At 43.8% G+C, this 17,217-nt stretch overlaps 2 protein-coding genes across 3 annotated transcripts; one reads left to right on the top strand and one right to left on the bottom strand.

Moving 5' to 3' along the window:
* Window positions 1-11: 11 nt before the first annotated feature.
* LOC118392365 (ADP-ribosylation factor-like protein 1) lies at window positions 12-4,878 on the bottom strand. The gene is made up of 6 exons (XM_035784296.2): window positions 4,730-4,878; window positions 2,295-2,432; window positions 1,979-2,060; window positions 1,378-1,489; window positions 1,049-1,227; window positions 12-879 (listed from the first exon to the last, which is right to left on the bottom strand). The coding sequence occupies exons 1-6, from the start codon at window positions 4,731-4,733 to the stop codon at window positions 849-851; spliced, it is 546 nt and encodes a 181-aa protein (XP_035640189.1). The 5' UTR covers window positions 4,734-4,878; the 3' UTR covers window positions 12-848.
* Window positions 2,453-15,103, top strand: LOC118392364 (DENN domain-containing protein 11-like). Of its 2 annotated transcripts, none has more exons than XM_035784295.2 (10): window positions 2,453-4,142; window positions 5,388-5,812; window positions 7,772-7,871; window positions 8,222-8,380; window positions 10,210-10,366; window positions 10,503-10,641; window positions 10,875-11,006; window positions 11,347-11,497; window positions 11,604-11,672; window positions 11,856-15,103. In XM_035784295.2, exons 2-10 carry the CDS (start codon window positions 5,422-5,424, stop codon window positions 12,049-12,051), a joined length of 1,494 nt encoding a protein of 497 aa, XP_035640188.1. In that variant the 5' UTR covers window positions 2,453-4,142; window positions 5,388-5,421; the 3' UTR covers window positions 12,052-15,103. The 2 variants fall into 2 exon arrangements, with proteins under 2 accessions (XP_035640188.1, XP_035640187.1); XM_035784294.2 differs by lacking the exon at window positions 2,453-4,142 and adding an exon at window positions 5,014-5,282.
* Window positions 15,104-17,217: the final 2,114 nt, after the last annotated feature.

Genomic DNA, 17,217 nt, shown 5'->3' with positions numbered 1-17,217 from the left:
ACAAAGGTTGATATACTCAGTGTGAAATCAGTTTTTACTGTGTGTTGTCTTCACTGTACAAGCTCCTATAAATATGCAATAAAAGTTGTAGCATACAAATTAAGCGGTTAGTGTTCAACAACTGGCTAGTGGCATTTACACAATCTGATTATTAAAGTTTGAGCATTCCAAATGAAAAGGCCTAAACTAACAACCTCAAACTTTAAATTACACACCCAACAGAAGTTTTAGAAAAGGAAAAAAAAAATACATGATTCAGCATGAGTAGTACAATACAAAAAACAGCACCAGCTGCAGTAACATCGCTCAGGTCCTCTTCCTTGAAGGGGCCAGTCAGTTCTTTACCACTGAAAATTGCGCCTGAGCCAACACCTAGCCCCTTTCCCTTGGGTCTTTACAGATCAGAAGGAGCTGGAAGGGTTCACCAAAACTGACAGAAGCTCCTCATTGTTTAATTATGTGTGAAGCCATCACCACATTATCTGGTTCCCTTCAGTTCTGCAAACACCAGGGCTATGGCGATAACATTATTTTGGGACCAGGTAGTATACTATATTGCAGCCTCTATCCCAGACTGGAAGGCATGGTGAAGGCTTCAGGGCTGTTTTCAGCAGGGCACAACGTCGTGGAACCTTCATATAGAAATGTGTTGTGTAGAACAAACACGTGTGACACGTAGAGTAAGGAATCACGTCAGCTCTATTCATGACATTTCTATCTACAACGTTTGCGTACTGAACGTGCCCTGGAAGTAGTGCAGTCACTGGTCCTCCTGAGCGGTCCAATCAGGAAATATTTAATACAGGAGGTCCGGAGTATTTACAGAGAACAAGAGGTGTGGGCTGTCTTTACTGCCTGTTCTTCAGGGCTTCTACCAGCCTATGGGGGGAGAGAGCAAACATTGTTGAATAATATGACATGGTGTTGCGCAATGTCAACTGTGGGTTTATTGAGGGAAGGGGGGCGGGTGACAAGGACACATTTTATTCTACTATAATAAAATCATTATCATTGAAATGACTAATGTCAACCAAAAGCAAACCCTCACCACTCCATGGCCTCGTCCAGGCCTGTGCCCTTGGTGGCGGAGGTCTTGAAGATCTGCCACTTCCTGTCTTTGAGGGCGGGGAGGCCCAGGGAGTTGGCCACCTCAGCCGGGGTCATGGCCTGCTCCATGTCCTGCTTGTTAGCAAACACCACCAGGATGGCTTTCTTCAACTCCTCTTCCTGAAGAGACAAACGGGGAGAGAGTCAGTCATATGGAGAAAATACATTGATCATTACAACTTGCCCTCCAGAGCACCTCAAATTGTCATACCTGCCTGACACCTGCACTCTTATCAATGCAATGAATGCAGGCCTATCCACACGACCTACCTCCAGCATGGCGACAAGCTCAGACTTAGAGATGCCCATTCTGTCTCTGTCACTGCTGTCCACCACGTAGATGACCGCATCCGTGTTGGAGTAGTAACAACGCCAGTATGGCCTTGGAGAGAAATACAAGGGTTTGAAGGAGATAGACGAAGGTTAGAGGGAGAGACCGAAGGGCAGAAGTAAGTAGGCCAAACCCTCTAAATTGTAAAGAGGTATGGCACAATAATGTATGGAAAGTTGTGCTCTCTTGAGGAAGCTTCTGTCTACCTTTTAAAGTTCCAACAATGTGTGTTGTATACACCACTAGTACTCTGTTGTGATTTACGCAGTCACTTTAATAACTACCTACATGTACATACTACCTCAACTAACCGGTGCCCTCCCGCACATTGACTCTGCATTGGTACCCCCCTGTATAGTCTCACTATTGTTATTTTACTGCGGCTCTTTAATTACTAGTTACTTTTAATCTCTTATTCATCTTTTTTTTTAAACTGTATTGTTGGTAAGTAAGCATTTCATTGTAAGGTCTACACCTGTTGTATTCAGTGCATGTGACTAATACAATTTGATAAACAGGAAACACTTGTCATATAATTACCTAATACTCGTCTGTCCACCAAGATCCCACACCTGGAACTTCAGGTTTTTGTACGTCACGGTCTCCACATTGAAGCCGATTGCTGTACAACACAATCAGCACAATGGCAGAGATTTAAAAACCTTGAGCACACATGGCAAAGAAAGGAATGCACTTTAACCATCGCTCTTTGACATTGACGTTCCCACAAACATGTGGGAAGACCAATTCAACTCATTGGGGAGCACACTAACATTAATTGATTTTCCATGCATGCACCTGGGCAACAGATATTGCGTGAGCAGCGTTTCGAAGTAGAAAGAAAAGAGTTACGTACTTGGAATGGTGGTGACCACCTCTCCGACCTGCAGGCGGTACAGAATGGTCGTTTTACCGGCTCCGTCCAACCCCAGGATCAGGATCCTCATCTCCCTGGTGCCAAACAGGCCAGAGAAGAGACTGGAAAACCACCCACCTACAGCACATGGACATGAGATGAGTTAGACAGACCATCAGTGGTAGTACAGATGGTTAACTACCTTTAGCGCCTATCGATGAAGGTATCTTCTTCCCGGTTGACTTTTGTCAAGAGCCCTGACGCTTGCTCGAAGTATTAACATGCGTGATTTTCTGAAACCGTACCGCATCTATCTGGCCGTGTGGGAACACCAACCCTACATTGCCACGTTACAGCGCTTGTTTACGGAAGACAGACATAAGACAGAGGTGACCACCAAGGACAATTATCAATCTAGTGCCCCTGAAAACCTGAGTGTAAGCGTAACTGGGGTGGAAGTGGAGTTCGTCAACTCGAGACACACACAGTAAGTCAACTCGAGACACACTCGAGACACACACAGAATACCCTTGGAGAGAAGGGTATTCCAGAGTGCTATCGACGGGACTGTGCCGAACAGTTGAGATAATGACGTCTTTGACGCTCCCCCAGTTTCCAGAAGGGATACAGGTGGCAGGACATACAGTACCAGTCAAAAGTTTGGACACACCTACTCATTCAAGGGTTTTTCCTTATTTAAAAAAAACAACTATTTCCTACATTGTAGAATAATGGTGAAGAAATCAAAACCACAAAATAATACATATGGAGTCATGTAGTAACCAAAAAAAGTTAAATGAACATATTTTATATTTGAGATTCTACAAAGTAGCCACCCTTTGCCTTGATGACAGTATTCACACTTCGCATTCTCTCAACCAGCTTCATGAGGTAGTCAGCGGAAGGAAGCGTGTGTGACGCGTCTTGGGGCTCAACCTGTGCTTTTGCTCAAAGAAGTGATCAGTGGGGTAGCGTTGAGTGTAGAGGTGGACCAAATGAAAAATAATATCCTGGTGTTTGAGACTCCGGCCGTTTGGTGAGACGTAGACCCGGAGGCAAAGGTGAGACTAAGAATACCCCGGCGAGACTGAGAATACCCCACCTGTCTTGTTGAGCTTTGACACAGAATTTATACCTGATAAGGTCAGGTTTGCTATTCTGTGAGGGCCTATGTTCTGAACCCACTACAGTGCTTCAGGTGCCAAGGATTCAGACATGTTGCAGCAGTGAGTATAAGGGAGATCCCATGATGTGAGAGAAGTGCCAGAGGGCATAATCTGAGGGAGTGTACATCTGGGATAGAGAAAGCACTGCGTGTCAACTGTGGGAGCGCCCAGGCAGCTGTGGATCCCAATTGCCCTGTGAGAGACAGGTTGAGATTGGCAGTGGGGCAGAAAGTTTCCTATGCTGAGGCAGTGAAGGGAGTAGATGATAGCCCTAGAGTGAGCAATTCGACTGGGAGGCTAGAAGAGAGAACCAGAGAGAGAATGGGTTTTAGTAAATTAGGATTTATTGTGTTTATAGACTTGGTAGTTGCAGCTGCAGATCAATATTTTGGGGTGAGACATTTTAGTGTAGAACCTCTGAAGGAAGTTTAGGGCCAATGTAGTTGGATGGTGTGGTGGGAATAGTGTATAGGTGCAGGGTTATATGGTGGTGCAATTTAAGATTGGGGGGAGTGAACAAAATGTGCAATCGGCACTCCGACCTGCAGCAATACACAGAACAGCGTCGAGTCTGTCGGAAATTCACACAGAACAATAAGGTTTTCCAGAGCTAGTGCTAACGTTAGTACTGCTACTGTAGCGATTGAGGAGAACAGTTGAACCAGGGCCAGAACCAGCAGGGGTAAGCACAATAAATAATGACTATATTAGCTAGCTAGTATCTTTGACTATTTCCTGTTCTGTCTGTGCTATAAAAAAAACTCATTGGTAGACGATGTCACCATACAGGGAGGCTACACATGGTTACAATGACATACATGCCGTGTCACATTCTGCATTTTACCATTAAAAAGCTAGTCGACGAGATAACTACTGATTAACTTTAGTCAACTAATTATTGTGCTATTTGACGCTGTAACGTTAGCTGGGCTACAAGTACTCAGCATGTTAGGCACAGGGAGTTAGCAGTACAGCTAACGTTAGCTGTCTAGCTAACTAGTCAGTATTTACGAATCACGACTACAATTAATGACTCAGACACCTTAGAGGGATTTAATAGCTTTATCAATTTAATAAGAGTAGTTGTACGCGAGACGACAATTATTAATACGTGTGTTTGTTAGCTATCTATGTTACTTAGCAAGTGGCCCCGTTTCATGGTACGTAGCAAGAGCTGACAGAATAGCCTGCATTTCTACATAAAACACAACCTTGCGAATTCCCAATATAGTTCTCAAAGAGATTAAAAAATATATTTTAAAAACGTACCCATTCTGAAGACACTGAACCCTTGATCAACGGCGTTGTAGATCTCGACACCGCACCGCTTCCGTAGCTGTTGGAATTCAGTGACGTGTCGCAGGAACACGTCATTAATGGGTAATCCGGTTTCATTGTCCGTACGTTCAACGTCAGACAAATATTTTGAAACGCTAAATAGTTCAAACACAATTGCATGAAACGAGAAATATTATATGTTTTATTGAAAATTGTCCCCTTAGTATTTAGTTGTGAGTTCCGATATAAAAATACTATATTGGATGTGCGTTGATTCGGAACTAGAGACGTACAATGAGCTATATTCAAGAAGCCAACATTTCAAATAGTTTTTTTCTGTAGAAAGAGCTGCAAATAGCACGTAAAATACTGTGGAATTTTGAACGCACTCAAAAAGAACGGAAGAATAATTTATGTACCCTCGTATTATACCTAAGTGGATGTACATCATTGGATGATGCCCCTATGCAAAAGGACCAGGCTATGATACACAAATTAGATAACTTGTGTTTCAACGGAATCAATCAATTTAACATTTGCAATTGTGAGTATGGATTTATTTCAACCAACGCTTAGCTAATGCATTACGAATGGGCTCTCCGCTCCGTGTCTGTACACGATTCTGTTCTCCTGCATCCCTTCGTTACAGACTCAAGTCCGGGGTCGTCGATAGCTGAGCCGCAATGGTGGAGAAGTCCGACCGGGCACCGCTACTGGACTGGGAGGAGGTTCCTCCGGCCGAGAAGCCTGTTCCCACACCAGTACAGGAGAAGGACGTCAAGGGGCCGAGCCCCGCCAATAGTCGGGCGTCGGGATGCACTGCGCCGGGGATAGGGTGGAGCACCAGTCCGGGGGGTCCTGAGTTTTTAACATCAGCAGTCTCTAGCATAGACACATCTCTCTCATCCAGGAGCACGATCCCCACCCCTGCGGAATGGGATGCTCAGTGTCCCGACAAGGATGACCATACCCCGGCCTCAGGACAAGGAGAGGTGCCGCACGACATCATGGTGAAATGGGAAGAAAAGGATCCGATCGTGGCCGTGTTTGTGGTTACATTTGATACAAGATCAGGTGAGTCGAGTCGAGGACCTCGGATCTTTTTTTCGTGCTGTGCTGCTGCTTAGAGAAGCAGCTGCATGGTCACACCCATCAATTTGTAACATCTATAGGCCTATAGCATCCATGCATATAATAATTATTTTATTGTTCATTATAGGCCTACTGGTTATTATTTGCAGAAATTGCATCAGAGAGCTTGGGATGGAGTCACTTGAACTAGGCCAGATAATTGATGTCCCCAACCATTGGGGACCACTGGTCATATGTGGTATTCGCCTACGCCTTGAGGATGCTCTTCAACACAAAGACCTCTATATTCTTACTCAGGAACCCCAAAGTCACAGGGGATGTGTGAATTCTCTATGACCACACCCTAAATTCAACCCCTGTCACTCACCTCGGAATATCCGAGTGGTATAAGCCAAAGCAGGCTAGATACAGTGGGGCAAAAAAGTATTTAGTCAGCCACCAATTGTGCAAGTTCTCCCACTTAAAAAGATGAGAGAGGCCTGTAATTTTCATCATAGGTACACTTCAACAATGACAGACAAAATTTTTAAAAATTCTCTCCAGAAAATCACATTGTAGGATTTTTAATTAATTAATTTGCAAATTATGGTGGAAAATAAGTATTTGGTCAATAACAAAAGTTTATCTCAATACTTTGTTATATACCCTTTGTTGGCAATGACAGATGTCAAACGTTTTCTATCAGTCTTCACAAGGTTTTCACACACTGTTGCTGGTATTTTGGCCCATTCCTCCATGCAGATCTCCTCTAGAGCAGTGATGTTTTGGGGCTGTTGCTGGGCAACACGGACTTTCAACTCCCTCCAAAGATTTTCTATGGGGTTGAGATCTGGAGACTGGCTAGGCCACTCCAGGACCTTGAAATGCTTCTTAAGAAGCCACTCCTTCGTTGCTCGGGTGGTGTGTTTGGGATCATTGTCATGCTGAAAGACCCAGCCACGTTTCATATTCAATGCCCTTGCTGATGGTAGACTTTGTTACTTTGGTCCCAGCTCTCTGCAGGTCATTCACTAGGTCCCCCCGTGTGGTTCTGGGATTTTTGCTCACCGTTCTTGTGATCATTTTGACCCCACGGGGTGAGATCTTGCGTGGAGCCCCAGATCGAGGGAGATTATCAGTGGTCTTGTATGTCTTCCATTTCCTAATAATTGCTCCCACAGTTGATTTCTTCAAACCAAGCTGCTTACCTATTGCAGATTCAGTCTTCCCAGCCTGGTGCAGGTCTACAATTTTGTTTCTGGTGTCCTTTGACAGCTCTTTGTGGAGTTTGGAGTGTGACTGTTTGAGGTTGTGGACAGGTGTCTTTTATACTGATAACAAGTTCAAACAGGTGCCATTAATACAGGTAACGAGTGGAGGACAGAGGAGCCTCTTAAATAAGAAGTTACAGGTCTGTGAGAGCCAGAAATCTTGCTTGTTTGTAGGTGACCAAATACTTATTTTCCACCATAATTTGCAAATAAATTCATTAAAAATCCTACAATGTGATTTTCTGGCTTTTTTCTTCTTCTCATTTTGTCTGTCATAGTTGAAGTGTACCTATGATGAAAAGTACAGGCCTCTCTCATCTTTTTAAGTGGGAGAACCTCCACAATTGGTGGCTGACTGAATACTTTTTTGCCCCACTGTATATTCATCTATTAATAATGTCTGTATGTAGTCTTGAGACTGTCTTCATGAGTGAGTAGGAGAGATAGGGAGTCAGCCGGTGGATTTCACTGCAGATAGAATTATTTTAATCAGTGAGGGCATTGACTTCATTTGGTAATGATGGCCTATTCCAAATAGTTTGAGGCCTATGGTTGGTTGGTTGATCTACATGCAGATTTGCACATTTGTGAAAACTTTCACATTTTAGGACAGTTGTGGTAACCATACCTACAGTATTGCCTAATTTCACTCCCGTTTGTGTGTGTGTGTGTGTGTGTGTTTACTGTTTAGGTAACATGTTAGAGTGGTGTCTGCCCGGGGACATGAACCTGGAGGGAGTAGAGTTCAAGGCTATGGCCAGCGGCTCCCACAGAGTCTCCAGCGACTTCATGTAAGTACACCCGGCTGCATCTCAATCATATAAACTTCAATCCTTTATTTTTTGATACCCATCAATAGTATAAAGTGGCACCCTTTTTTTGTATCCTATCCTGCATCTCAGTAGTCTAATAGGCTTCCTGTCCTCGCCTCCTTCATTTAAACTCATTTGAAATGGGGGAATGCTACCAGGCATCAGCCTTCTGCCCTGTTATTTAGTAGCAAAGCTGATGAAGGAAAGCATACAAGTGAAGGCGAGGAAGATCTTTTAGACTAAACATTTAGATGCACCCCCTGTGCCTCCTTGGCAGGACAGCAAAACAGTATGTTCCCTTGGCTTGATTCTTTCTCTGGCCTCCACAGATACTTCCGTAAGGGCGGGTACTTTGGCCTGGCGTGCTTTGCCAACATGGCGGTGGATAGTGTGGTGGAGAGGGGGGCAAGAATGAAGTCTGTGGGTATCCTGTCAACATCTTACACCCTGCTGTACCGATACATGAGCTTCCTGGAACACCAAGTCAGGTAGATCCAGTTTAAGTTATCTATCAATAATATAAATTCTCTGTTTTTTGCTCTCTGGCTTTGTCTTTCTCTCTTTTTGGTCGCAGTTTTCCCCTCACTCTCTCTTTTTTTCTGTCACTGGATCTCTCTCTCTCTCTTTTGTGTACTCTCTCTTTCACCACCCCTCTGCCCTCTCTCCCCCTCTCCCAGTCTTTCTCTGGATCTCTCTTTCTGTTTCTTGTACTCTATATCCCCCATTCTCTCTTTAACTCTCTCTCACTCTCTGTATCCTCTCTCTCTCTCTCTCTCTCTCTCTCTCTCTCTTTCTCTCTTTCTCTCTCTCTCTCTCTCCTCAAGTCACAGTCGTCTCCCTGGTATTTATAATTATCTCCTGCATTAAAAATGGTGTGTGAGAGGGGTGTCACAATGCAATCTGTCACATATCCTGCTCAACAAGATAGGCCGAGTCTGAAATTGGCACCCTATTCCCTATTAATAGTGCACTACTTTTGACCAGAGTCGAAAGTTGTGCTGGCACCCCCTGGTCAAAAGTATTGTACTAATAGGTAATAGGGTGTCATTTTGGACACAGACATACTGTAGTTTCCAGATAGTCCTTTCTCTTTTTTGCTCTTCCTCTCACTTCCTTATTTTAGCCACCCACCAGTGTAAATGTAATTCCTATTCGTCTCTTCTGTTGCATAGTTATCACGTTATGGTTAAACATTGGCATTTTTGTAGCTGCTTACAGAAGTGTATGAGTTCCCTAAAAGCCTATGGGATCCAATAAGGTGGTATACCTTTTTATAACAACTCATGATTATTTGAATCAGCTGTATAGTGCTAGGGCAGAAAACAAATAGTGCACCCTGGGGGGGTCCCAGGACCGAGTGTTGGAAACCCTGGTTTAGATGGTACAATGATTCTCTCCACTCTACTTGCTTGTTTTGTCACAGAAACTGAAATTAAGCGAACTATTAGAATTTTAGCAACCAGAAAATGGCAGAGCGATTTCTGCACAGTGCATCTTTAATAAAAATGAAAATTTTTATTTGCAGTATGTAAACTTAACATGATGAACAGGAATGACATTTACTCTCATGGGTGGCCAATAAGAGGTATCTGAAAGCCACGCCCCTAATAAACCACGCCTCCTGAAAATAACCATAGGATTATATTAAAAAAGACCCAGCTGCTAGGTCAACCCAGCATAGAGTAAGTAAAAATAACCAATTTATGGTTAAATTAACCCATATTTGGGTCGTCCAAATTTGTTGGTCTATTCATGCAACCCAACTGGCTGGGTCAAAATAACCCAACACATGTTCTGTCCATTATTTAACCAGCTCTGGCTTACCAAATAACCAACATTGGGTTGTTTTTAGCCCATCATTTTTAGTGTGAGTAGCATGCTCATCTGTTATTTCAAGGACACTACTGTTGCATTGATAGTCCAGGATGAATCCTAACATGAGGCCTACTCTGCATGCATAACTCACATTTTCAGTCGTCAATGTTATACACACAGATTACAATTTAGATGTCAACCCTTAGTAGAGTTGAAGAGAGAATACTGACGATGTTAGCATCGCTCGAAGTAGAAGTTGCCCCTAACAACAGATCTAGGATCAGATTACCCTACTCCCAAAAATGTATCATTAGGGGGGATGGAAACAACTGTTCCTGTATCAGTGTTGAGGAGCAACTTCTACCTACTCTGTTATTATAGCGTGACAAGGAGAGACCCCACTATTGTAATCTTCCCCCAGACACATAAACAGACCCATTCCTAGGCATTCTGCTTACATTGCCTGTATTACTTTCAATTTGTGTGTGTGTATCTGATCCAGGCTCCAGTTGAAAACTCCTGGCCAGTACTCTCCTCTGGAGGCGTTCTTTGAGGATAAGAGATCCGTGCTGCCCCCCGATGGGGAGAGTGTGGTTACTGCATGTCCTGGCAGTGCCTGGGGAGCAGCTCTCAACCACTGTATGCACCCTGAGATGAAGGTGAGAGGTTGAGGTTTACTATTACTCAAATATGAAATGGTATTTCAGGTGGCGGGATTCTGTGTGTGTGTCTTTGTGCTGCTAGTATTGATGGTGATGATGATGATGATGACAGTAGCTCTCCTCCTCCCTCCAGATCACCCACCCAGCTGGCTGCATGTCTCAGTTCATCCAGTTCTTTGGGGAGCAGATCATGGTCCTGTGGAAGTTAGCTCTGCTGAGGAGACGTATCCTCATCTTCTCTCCTCCACCTGTGGGCGTGGTCTGTTACAGAGGTGAGGGGGGGCATTAACACAAGCACACGCACAGACAGACACACACACCCACACCCACACCCGAACCCACACGGACACGGATGCAAGCACAGACACAGACATACACAGTAACTTCTCAGTTGCGTTTGTTTTCTTCATGCTCAAAAGAACACAATGCTACTCACCTATGTACTCTTAAACATACACTTTTATACACATTTTCATTAACCTTCTCTATTTCCTGTCCTCCCTAGTGTACTGCTGCTGTTGCCTGGCCAACGTGTCCATCCCGGGGGTGGGCGTGGCCGTGCCAGAGTTCCGCCCCTTCTTCTATGTCAACGTGGCAGACATTGATACCCTGGATACGGAACTGTCCTACGTAGCGTGTGAGTGTCTGGAGTCAGGGAATAAGGCATCTTCATAGTCTTTAACTTCCCCTTCCATTCATCTGCACTGATCTGAAAACTGAAGATGGGTGAAAGCAATATGGTGGAGACATTGTAGGGTTTTGCTATCACTTCTACAACCGGTCTATTTCTTACACATCTGTGAGAGACAGAGCGGAATACACTTCAGACTATTCCAATAAAACTGAAAGGTGTGTGTGTGTGTGTGTGTGTGTGTGTGTGTGTGTGTGTGTGTGTGTGTGTGTGTGTGTGTGTGTGTGTGTGTGTGTGTGTGTGTGTGTGTGTGTGTGTGTGTGTGTGTGTGTGTGTGTGTGTGTAGGCACCACAGAGAAGATCTTTGAGGAGAAGCGGGACCTGTACGACGTCTATGTGGATAACCAGAATGTGAGGACGACCAGAGAGAGTCTGAAGCCTTTACTGCGGCTCAGCGCTGCTGACAGAGAGAAGTACCGCAAACTTACTGAACAGAGGTACAGTACAGTCTGCAAAACAACCTGAGGGGGAGAATGTTGTTCATGTTATCTTCTTGTAGTCGATACAGAGGTGATGACAATAATGACAACATGGTGTTTCCAGGCAGATGCTGTTATATTCTCAGGAGGAGAATGGAGACTGTGTGTCCAGTGAAGAGGACCACTTCATTCTGTCAGTATATTACACCAGGATCCAGTCTACAACTGGCGTTTATATAGAAGCCTTCAAAATTATTATTATTTTTTTTTTAAATACACTTTAAGCAGTTTATTTCTATATACAAACCAAATAAAATGTCCATGAAAACATTGTTTAAAAAAATAAGTACTTCTCATTTTTTCTCTACCGTTGTAGGTTTTTCCTGGAGCAGAATAACCGTATCTTCCAGACGCTCAGTGAGGTGGCAGGGAGACCTGAGCCCATCCTAACCCAGGAGAGTGTGAGGGCCATGGGGCTAGACCCTCACGGAGACAGGCTCTTCCTGCTCCACCTGCTGGAGACATACGGCTATGACAGCCTCCTGGTCACCGATCACCCTTGCTGCAGCTGAGGCCTGGGTGGCACACTGACTGACCTACAGGATCCTGCACACTCAGACACACAGACTCAATGCAGACAGTCTGGAGTCTGGACTGAGAGGTCAGAATATGTTGGCATGGCTGAGACAAAGGCCTGTATTCATAAATCGTCTCAGTAGTGCTGATCTCAGATCCGTTTAGCCTTTTAGAGCTCATTGAATAAGACTTACATGGACAGGGGGGACCTGATCCTAGATTAGCATTCCTACTCAGATGCTTTATGAATAAGGGAGACCCTCAGGCCCAAAAAAGCAAATGAATGGAGAGAGCCACGGAACAAGAAAAGTTCTTGGTTCTTGGTACTGTCCTATGACATTCATGGATGCTCAATCTGGACTGTTAAACATCGCCTTCCTGCCGGTCAATAAAATGTACAGTACAGAGGAATGTCATTCATGTCTATCCCCAACCCCTCTTTTTCTGGAGGAGTGGAGCCAACCAGAAACATCCTGGAACTCTGGAGATTCGGTGCCTATGAGCAGAACTTACCAAGAAAGTCATGCTTACGGTTTCCTTATGTTTTCAAATGGGGAGTCAAATCTAAACTCTGTGGTCATGTCCTCAAACTGAGGGAGGATTTGTCACTTCTCTTAATAGGACATCGATTTATTTATGTTTTTGAGAGAAGAAATCACCAAACTTTTGTCTTTAAATAGAAAGGGATCTGTAGAATGTGTTTTTTATTATAAAATGATCCCATTAAGTCACTGCTAAGCCCAAAACCACTGTGGTCAGAATTGTATAGAAATGGCCACCAACACCATCCATAATCATGATACTACAGACCTGATACTAAGGGCCCGATTCAATCCGTAAGCGCTGAAGGTCCACGCTACAGTGCGATATACATTTAAAGGCCATGTTTTACGCATTCCCGGTAAACGCTGCATATGTCAACTCATTCAGAAATGACCTTTACATTTCAGTCACGCAACTTCTGTATATATATATGTATATGCCATTTAGCAGACGCTTTTATCCAAAGCGACTTACAGTCATGTGTGCATACATTCTACGTATGGGTGGTCCCGGGGATCGAACCCACTACCCTGGCGTTACAAGCACCATGCTCTACCAACTGAGCTACAGAAGGACCAGACTGAATCGAGCCCTTAAGTACACAATACTAGTTCACGTGTGGATTTGGTTTCCGGTGAAAGAGGGGTCAGGACTCACCAGCACACTTTCTTATGATGTCCAACATAGACATGTAACAATTGTATATTACTTTAAAAATGTACTTTTAATCACAGCCATTTGACCAAGAGGTTTTGGGCTCAAATTGAAACGTATGCTTGTGGTGTTTCCTCAATTCTCTGTCAAATATACGAAGAGTGAAAAATGTGAATGAGCTCGTGGCTCAATGGTTATATCCTATCCTTCAGACCAAGAGGTCGTAGGTTCAAACTTCATTTCTTAATATACTGTTGTGTACGTTTCAGCAACTCTCGATGTCAAACATACAAAGAGTGTGGCATAAAATGTGATGGAGATGGTGGTGCAGTGGTTCAATTACTGCCTTGTAAGACCAAGAGGTTCTAGCTTCGAACCTCATCTATTCAGCCATTGTGTACTTCCCTTTGTATGTTTGACAGCGAGAGTTGCGGAAACGTACACAATGGCTGAATAGATGAGGTTCGAAGCTAGAACCTCTTGGTCTTAGAAGGCCGCAAGGCTCGCTGTCAAACATACAAAGGGAAGGGTAAAACAATGATGATGGTGGTGGTTCAATCTCTACCTCAAAGCTTCGAGGTCGTGGGTTCAAAACAAAGTGTTGCCGCAGCTCTCGATGTCAAACATACGAAGAAAAATAAATACTGTGTTCATTTCTGTTGAGGTTTAAAACTGTTTTTTGGTTTGCGCCTCTGAAAATTCGGACTGTCAGAAATACAAAGAAAAGCAGATGTACAGTAATGGACCAGTGGAGGCTGCTGAGGGGAGGACGGCTCATAATAACGACTAGAACGGAGATCATGGAATGGGATCAAACACATGGAAACAAATGTATTTGATACCATTCCATTGATTCTGCTCCAACCATTACCACGAGCTTGTCCTCCCCTGTTAAGGTTCCACCAACCTCCTGTGATGGAGACACTTTACGCCAATGATGGTAAACTGTGAATGACAAGTAGCCTAGTGGTTATGAGCATTGGGACAGTAACCAAATGGTTGCTGTTTTGAAGCCCAGAGCCGAATAGGTGAAACAATCTGTTGATGTGCCCGTGAGCAAGGCATTTAACCCTAAATTACAAAGAATGTTGAAAAAAATGTGAACAAAAAAATTGTCTGGCTTTTTTTGTTGTTGTGATGATCAGAACTGTTCACATCAGAAATCATGACATTATTTACGGTGCTCCCTTCACATAGGGAAGAGCAGCAAGCCACTGAAGGTGTTGTAGTTATCAAAATGATAAAAGAGCCCCCAGCCTGAGGGGAGACGCATGTAGATCGCATCCCCCTCCTCCAGCTCTAGAGAATGCATTAGACAAGTACCGAAGATCTCCATGTGTACCGTATTGGTCATTTACCAGAACACTTTTGTCATTGTGGTAAAGATGAACGGCGATGTGAGGTAATCCATTGCAGTGAATCTGATGTACTAGACTCCCTCTCACTGGCGGTGTGAAGATACCTGCATCAGAGGAGGAGGGAGGGATCAGCATTGTCCGTCTCTCAGAAGCCCTGTTTACACCTGGTTCTAACATGCGGCCTTTGTACTGATGTTGTACACGTTCTGATTGTGCCCACATTTTTAAGCAGGTGTAGACGATTCAAAGGCGCATTGTGATGTGACTGTGATCAAATCTTAAAGTGTAAAAAGACAAGATCAGGACGCATGTTTACAGCAGGTATAAACAGGGCTAGAGAAACTGTTGGTAATGCTGGATTCAGTGTGTGGTTAGTAGGCTACATGTAGTTGGTTTGCAGGCCTTGCTGATGTTGGTGAAGACTTTGCTGTAGAAGTGTGGTGTCAGTATTGTCACTTATTATTGAAAGATAAATAAAGCCCATTAAAGCCAACATTATTCTGCAAAGAAGCTAAACATTCACCAACAGCCACCTAACCTCCTCGGGTTACAAACAAGTGCAGCCCTTTTGACTGGAAAACAACTCCTTTTCTGTATCGGTTATACCTGCCTTCTCTCTCTCCAACTCTTCCACCTCCCTCTCACTGACAGTCTGGCCTCCAATGCTGTGATTGCCGGAAAGGACACATAAACTTAACATTTGTTAAACCTTCCTTAAGTATAATGTTTTTTACATAGTTTAATTACCTGTGTTGCTACTCACTGCCTGTCACGCTGACCTCCAGGGCTAAAATAATATGAAAGGAAACTAAAAACTAATATGAGAAATACCCATAAAAATAAACTGCCTATAAAAAACAAATGAGACACAGTTGTTGGCCAACTGACTTGAACCTGCATTTTTTCTCTTCAGCTCCTCCTCACCGGCATTCAGTATGGCAGTCATTTCTGGAATTATGGTCAGAAATTCTCAAAAGCCTTTGAGGCTCAATTCAATCCGTATCGCGGAAGTTCAGCGGTACAGGGTGATTGAAAGGCAATGTTCTCAATCTGAAATGATCTTTACATTTCTATTAAATAGAGCCACAGATCTTTCACGAACCGATATAATAATGAACCAAATTAACTTCCAATCTCATACGGAATGCACATTACCTGAATTTTCGGTCTGTACCTCCTTTTCACTGGCACTTAGTCTGACCCCCCATGGCTGGAATTATGGAGAGAAAAAACAATGCTCAAAAACTGTTGATACTCCATTGAACCAAACTCATAGCGAACCAAATGAACATCCGCAGTGAATCAAATTAACATCTGTAGGCCTACACATACAATAGCCTATATCCCACTGGGCAAAAACTGTTTGAATCAATATTGTTTTTTTCCATGGTCATTTCAACCAAACAAATAAATGTGATGACATTCAATTAAACGTGAAAAACTGATTGTATTTGAAAAAAATTATCTACGTAAGGAAATGTCTTTTTTTCAACCAAATTTTCACCTAAATCCAATGACATGGTGATTTTTTTTGGTTGATTTCACGATAAATTCACATTACTTGACAACACAACCAAATGAAAATCACAACTAGACATTAAACTGATGTCTGTCCCCAGTCAGATCTGTATCTTTATTTGGTTCCTCATGACAACAGATTTCTTTCTAAAAACCTGTTTTTGCTGTGTCATTGTGGGGTATTGTTTGTAGATTGATGGGGGGTCTGAATACTTTTCAAATGCACTGTACCTGCATTCTTCCTCTCTAGTCTGGCTTCCATGTTCCTCATCTTCACCACGATGGTTCCCTGCTTGTGCACCATGTTCCTCATCTTCACCACGATGGTTCCCTGCTTGTGCACCATGTTCCTCATCTTCACCACGATGGTTCCCTGCTTGTGCACCATGTTCCTCATCTTCACCACGATGGTTCCCTGCTTGTGCACCATGTTCCTCATCTTCACCACGATGGTTCCCTGCTTGTGCACCATGTTCCTCATCTTCACCACGATGGTTCCCTGCTTGTGCACCATGTTCCTCATCTTCACCACGATGGTTCCCTGCTTGTGCACCATGTTCCTCATCTTCACCACGATGGTTCCCTGCTTGTGCACCATGTTCCTCATCTTCACCACGATGGTTCCCTGCTTGTGCACCATGTTCCTCATCTTCACCACGATGGTTCCCTGCTTGTGCACCATGTTCCTCATCTTCACCACGATGGTTCCCTGCTTGTGCACCATGTTTCTCAGCTGCTTCAGCTCATCCCAGATGTCAGGGGTGGTGGTGATCTGACTGCTAGTGCTTGTGGGTTGTGTCTGGAGCTTCAATCTCTTGGCACTCAATCAACCCCCCTCCACACACTCTCCCTGAGCCCATGCCCCAGAAAAACACCCCTCAAACACACACAACTACAAAATGTAGTTAGGCAAGGTAGGAGAAATGTAACGTGGTTGTGACGTAACAGGAGAAAAATGTTGAACTAATTACACGATACACAAAGTATGTGGACACCCCTTCAAATAGGTGGATTCGGCTATTTCAGCCACACCCGTTGCTGACAGGTGTATCAAATCGAGGACGCAGCCAAGCAATCTCCATAGACAAA

Source organism: Oncorhynchus keta, chromosome 13 (assembly GCF_023373465.1).
Source record: "Oncorhynchus keta strain PuntledgeMale-10-30-2019 chromosome 13, Oket_V2, whole genome shotgun sequence".
Taxonomy (NCBI): domain Eukaryota; kingdom Metazoa; phylum Chordata; class Actinopteri; order Salmoniformes; family Salmonidae; genus Oncorhynchus; species Oncorhynchus keta.
The sequence above is the reverse complement of the archived record's forward strand: the minus strand, read 5'-3'. Positions and strand labels throughout refer to the sequence as shown.

Coding starts and splice junctions, on each gene's coding strand:
- LOC118392365 (XM_035784296.2), bottom strand. Junction 1,228..1,377: donor AGCTTGTCGCCATGCTGGAG/GTAGGTCGTGTG, acceptor TTGTCTCTTCAG/GAAGAGGAGTTGAAGAAAGC. Junction 880..1,048: donor CTGGACGAGGCCATGGAGTG/GTGAGGGTTTGC, acceptor CTCCCCCCATAG/GCTGGTAGAAGCCCTGAAGA.
- LOC118392364 (XM_035784295.2), top strand. CDS start 5,422: ATGGTGGAGAAGTCCGACCGGGCACCGCTACTGGACTGGGAGGAGGTT. Junction 7,872..8,221: donor AGAGTCTCCAGCGACTTCAT/GTAAGTACACCC, acceptor TGGCCTCCACAG/ATACTTCCGTAAGGGCGGGT. Junction 10,642..10,874: donor GGGCGTGGTCTGTTACAGAG/GTGAGGGGGGGC, acceptor TGTCCTCCCTAG/TGTACTGCTGCTGTTGCCTG.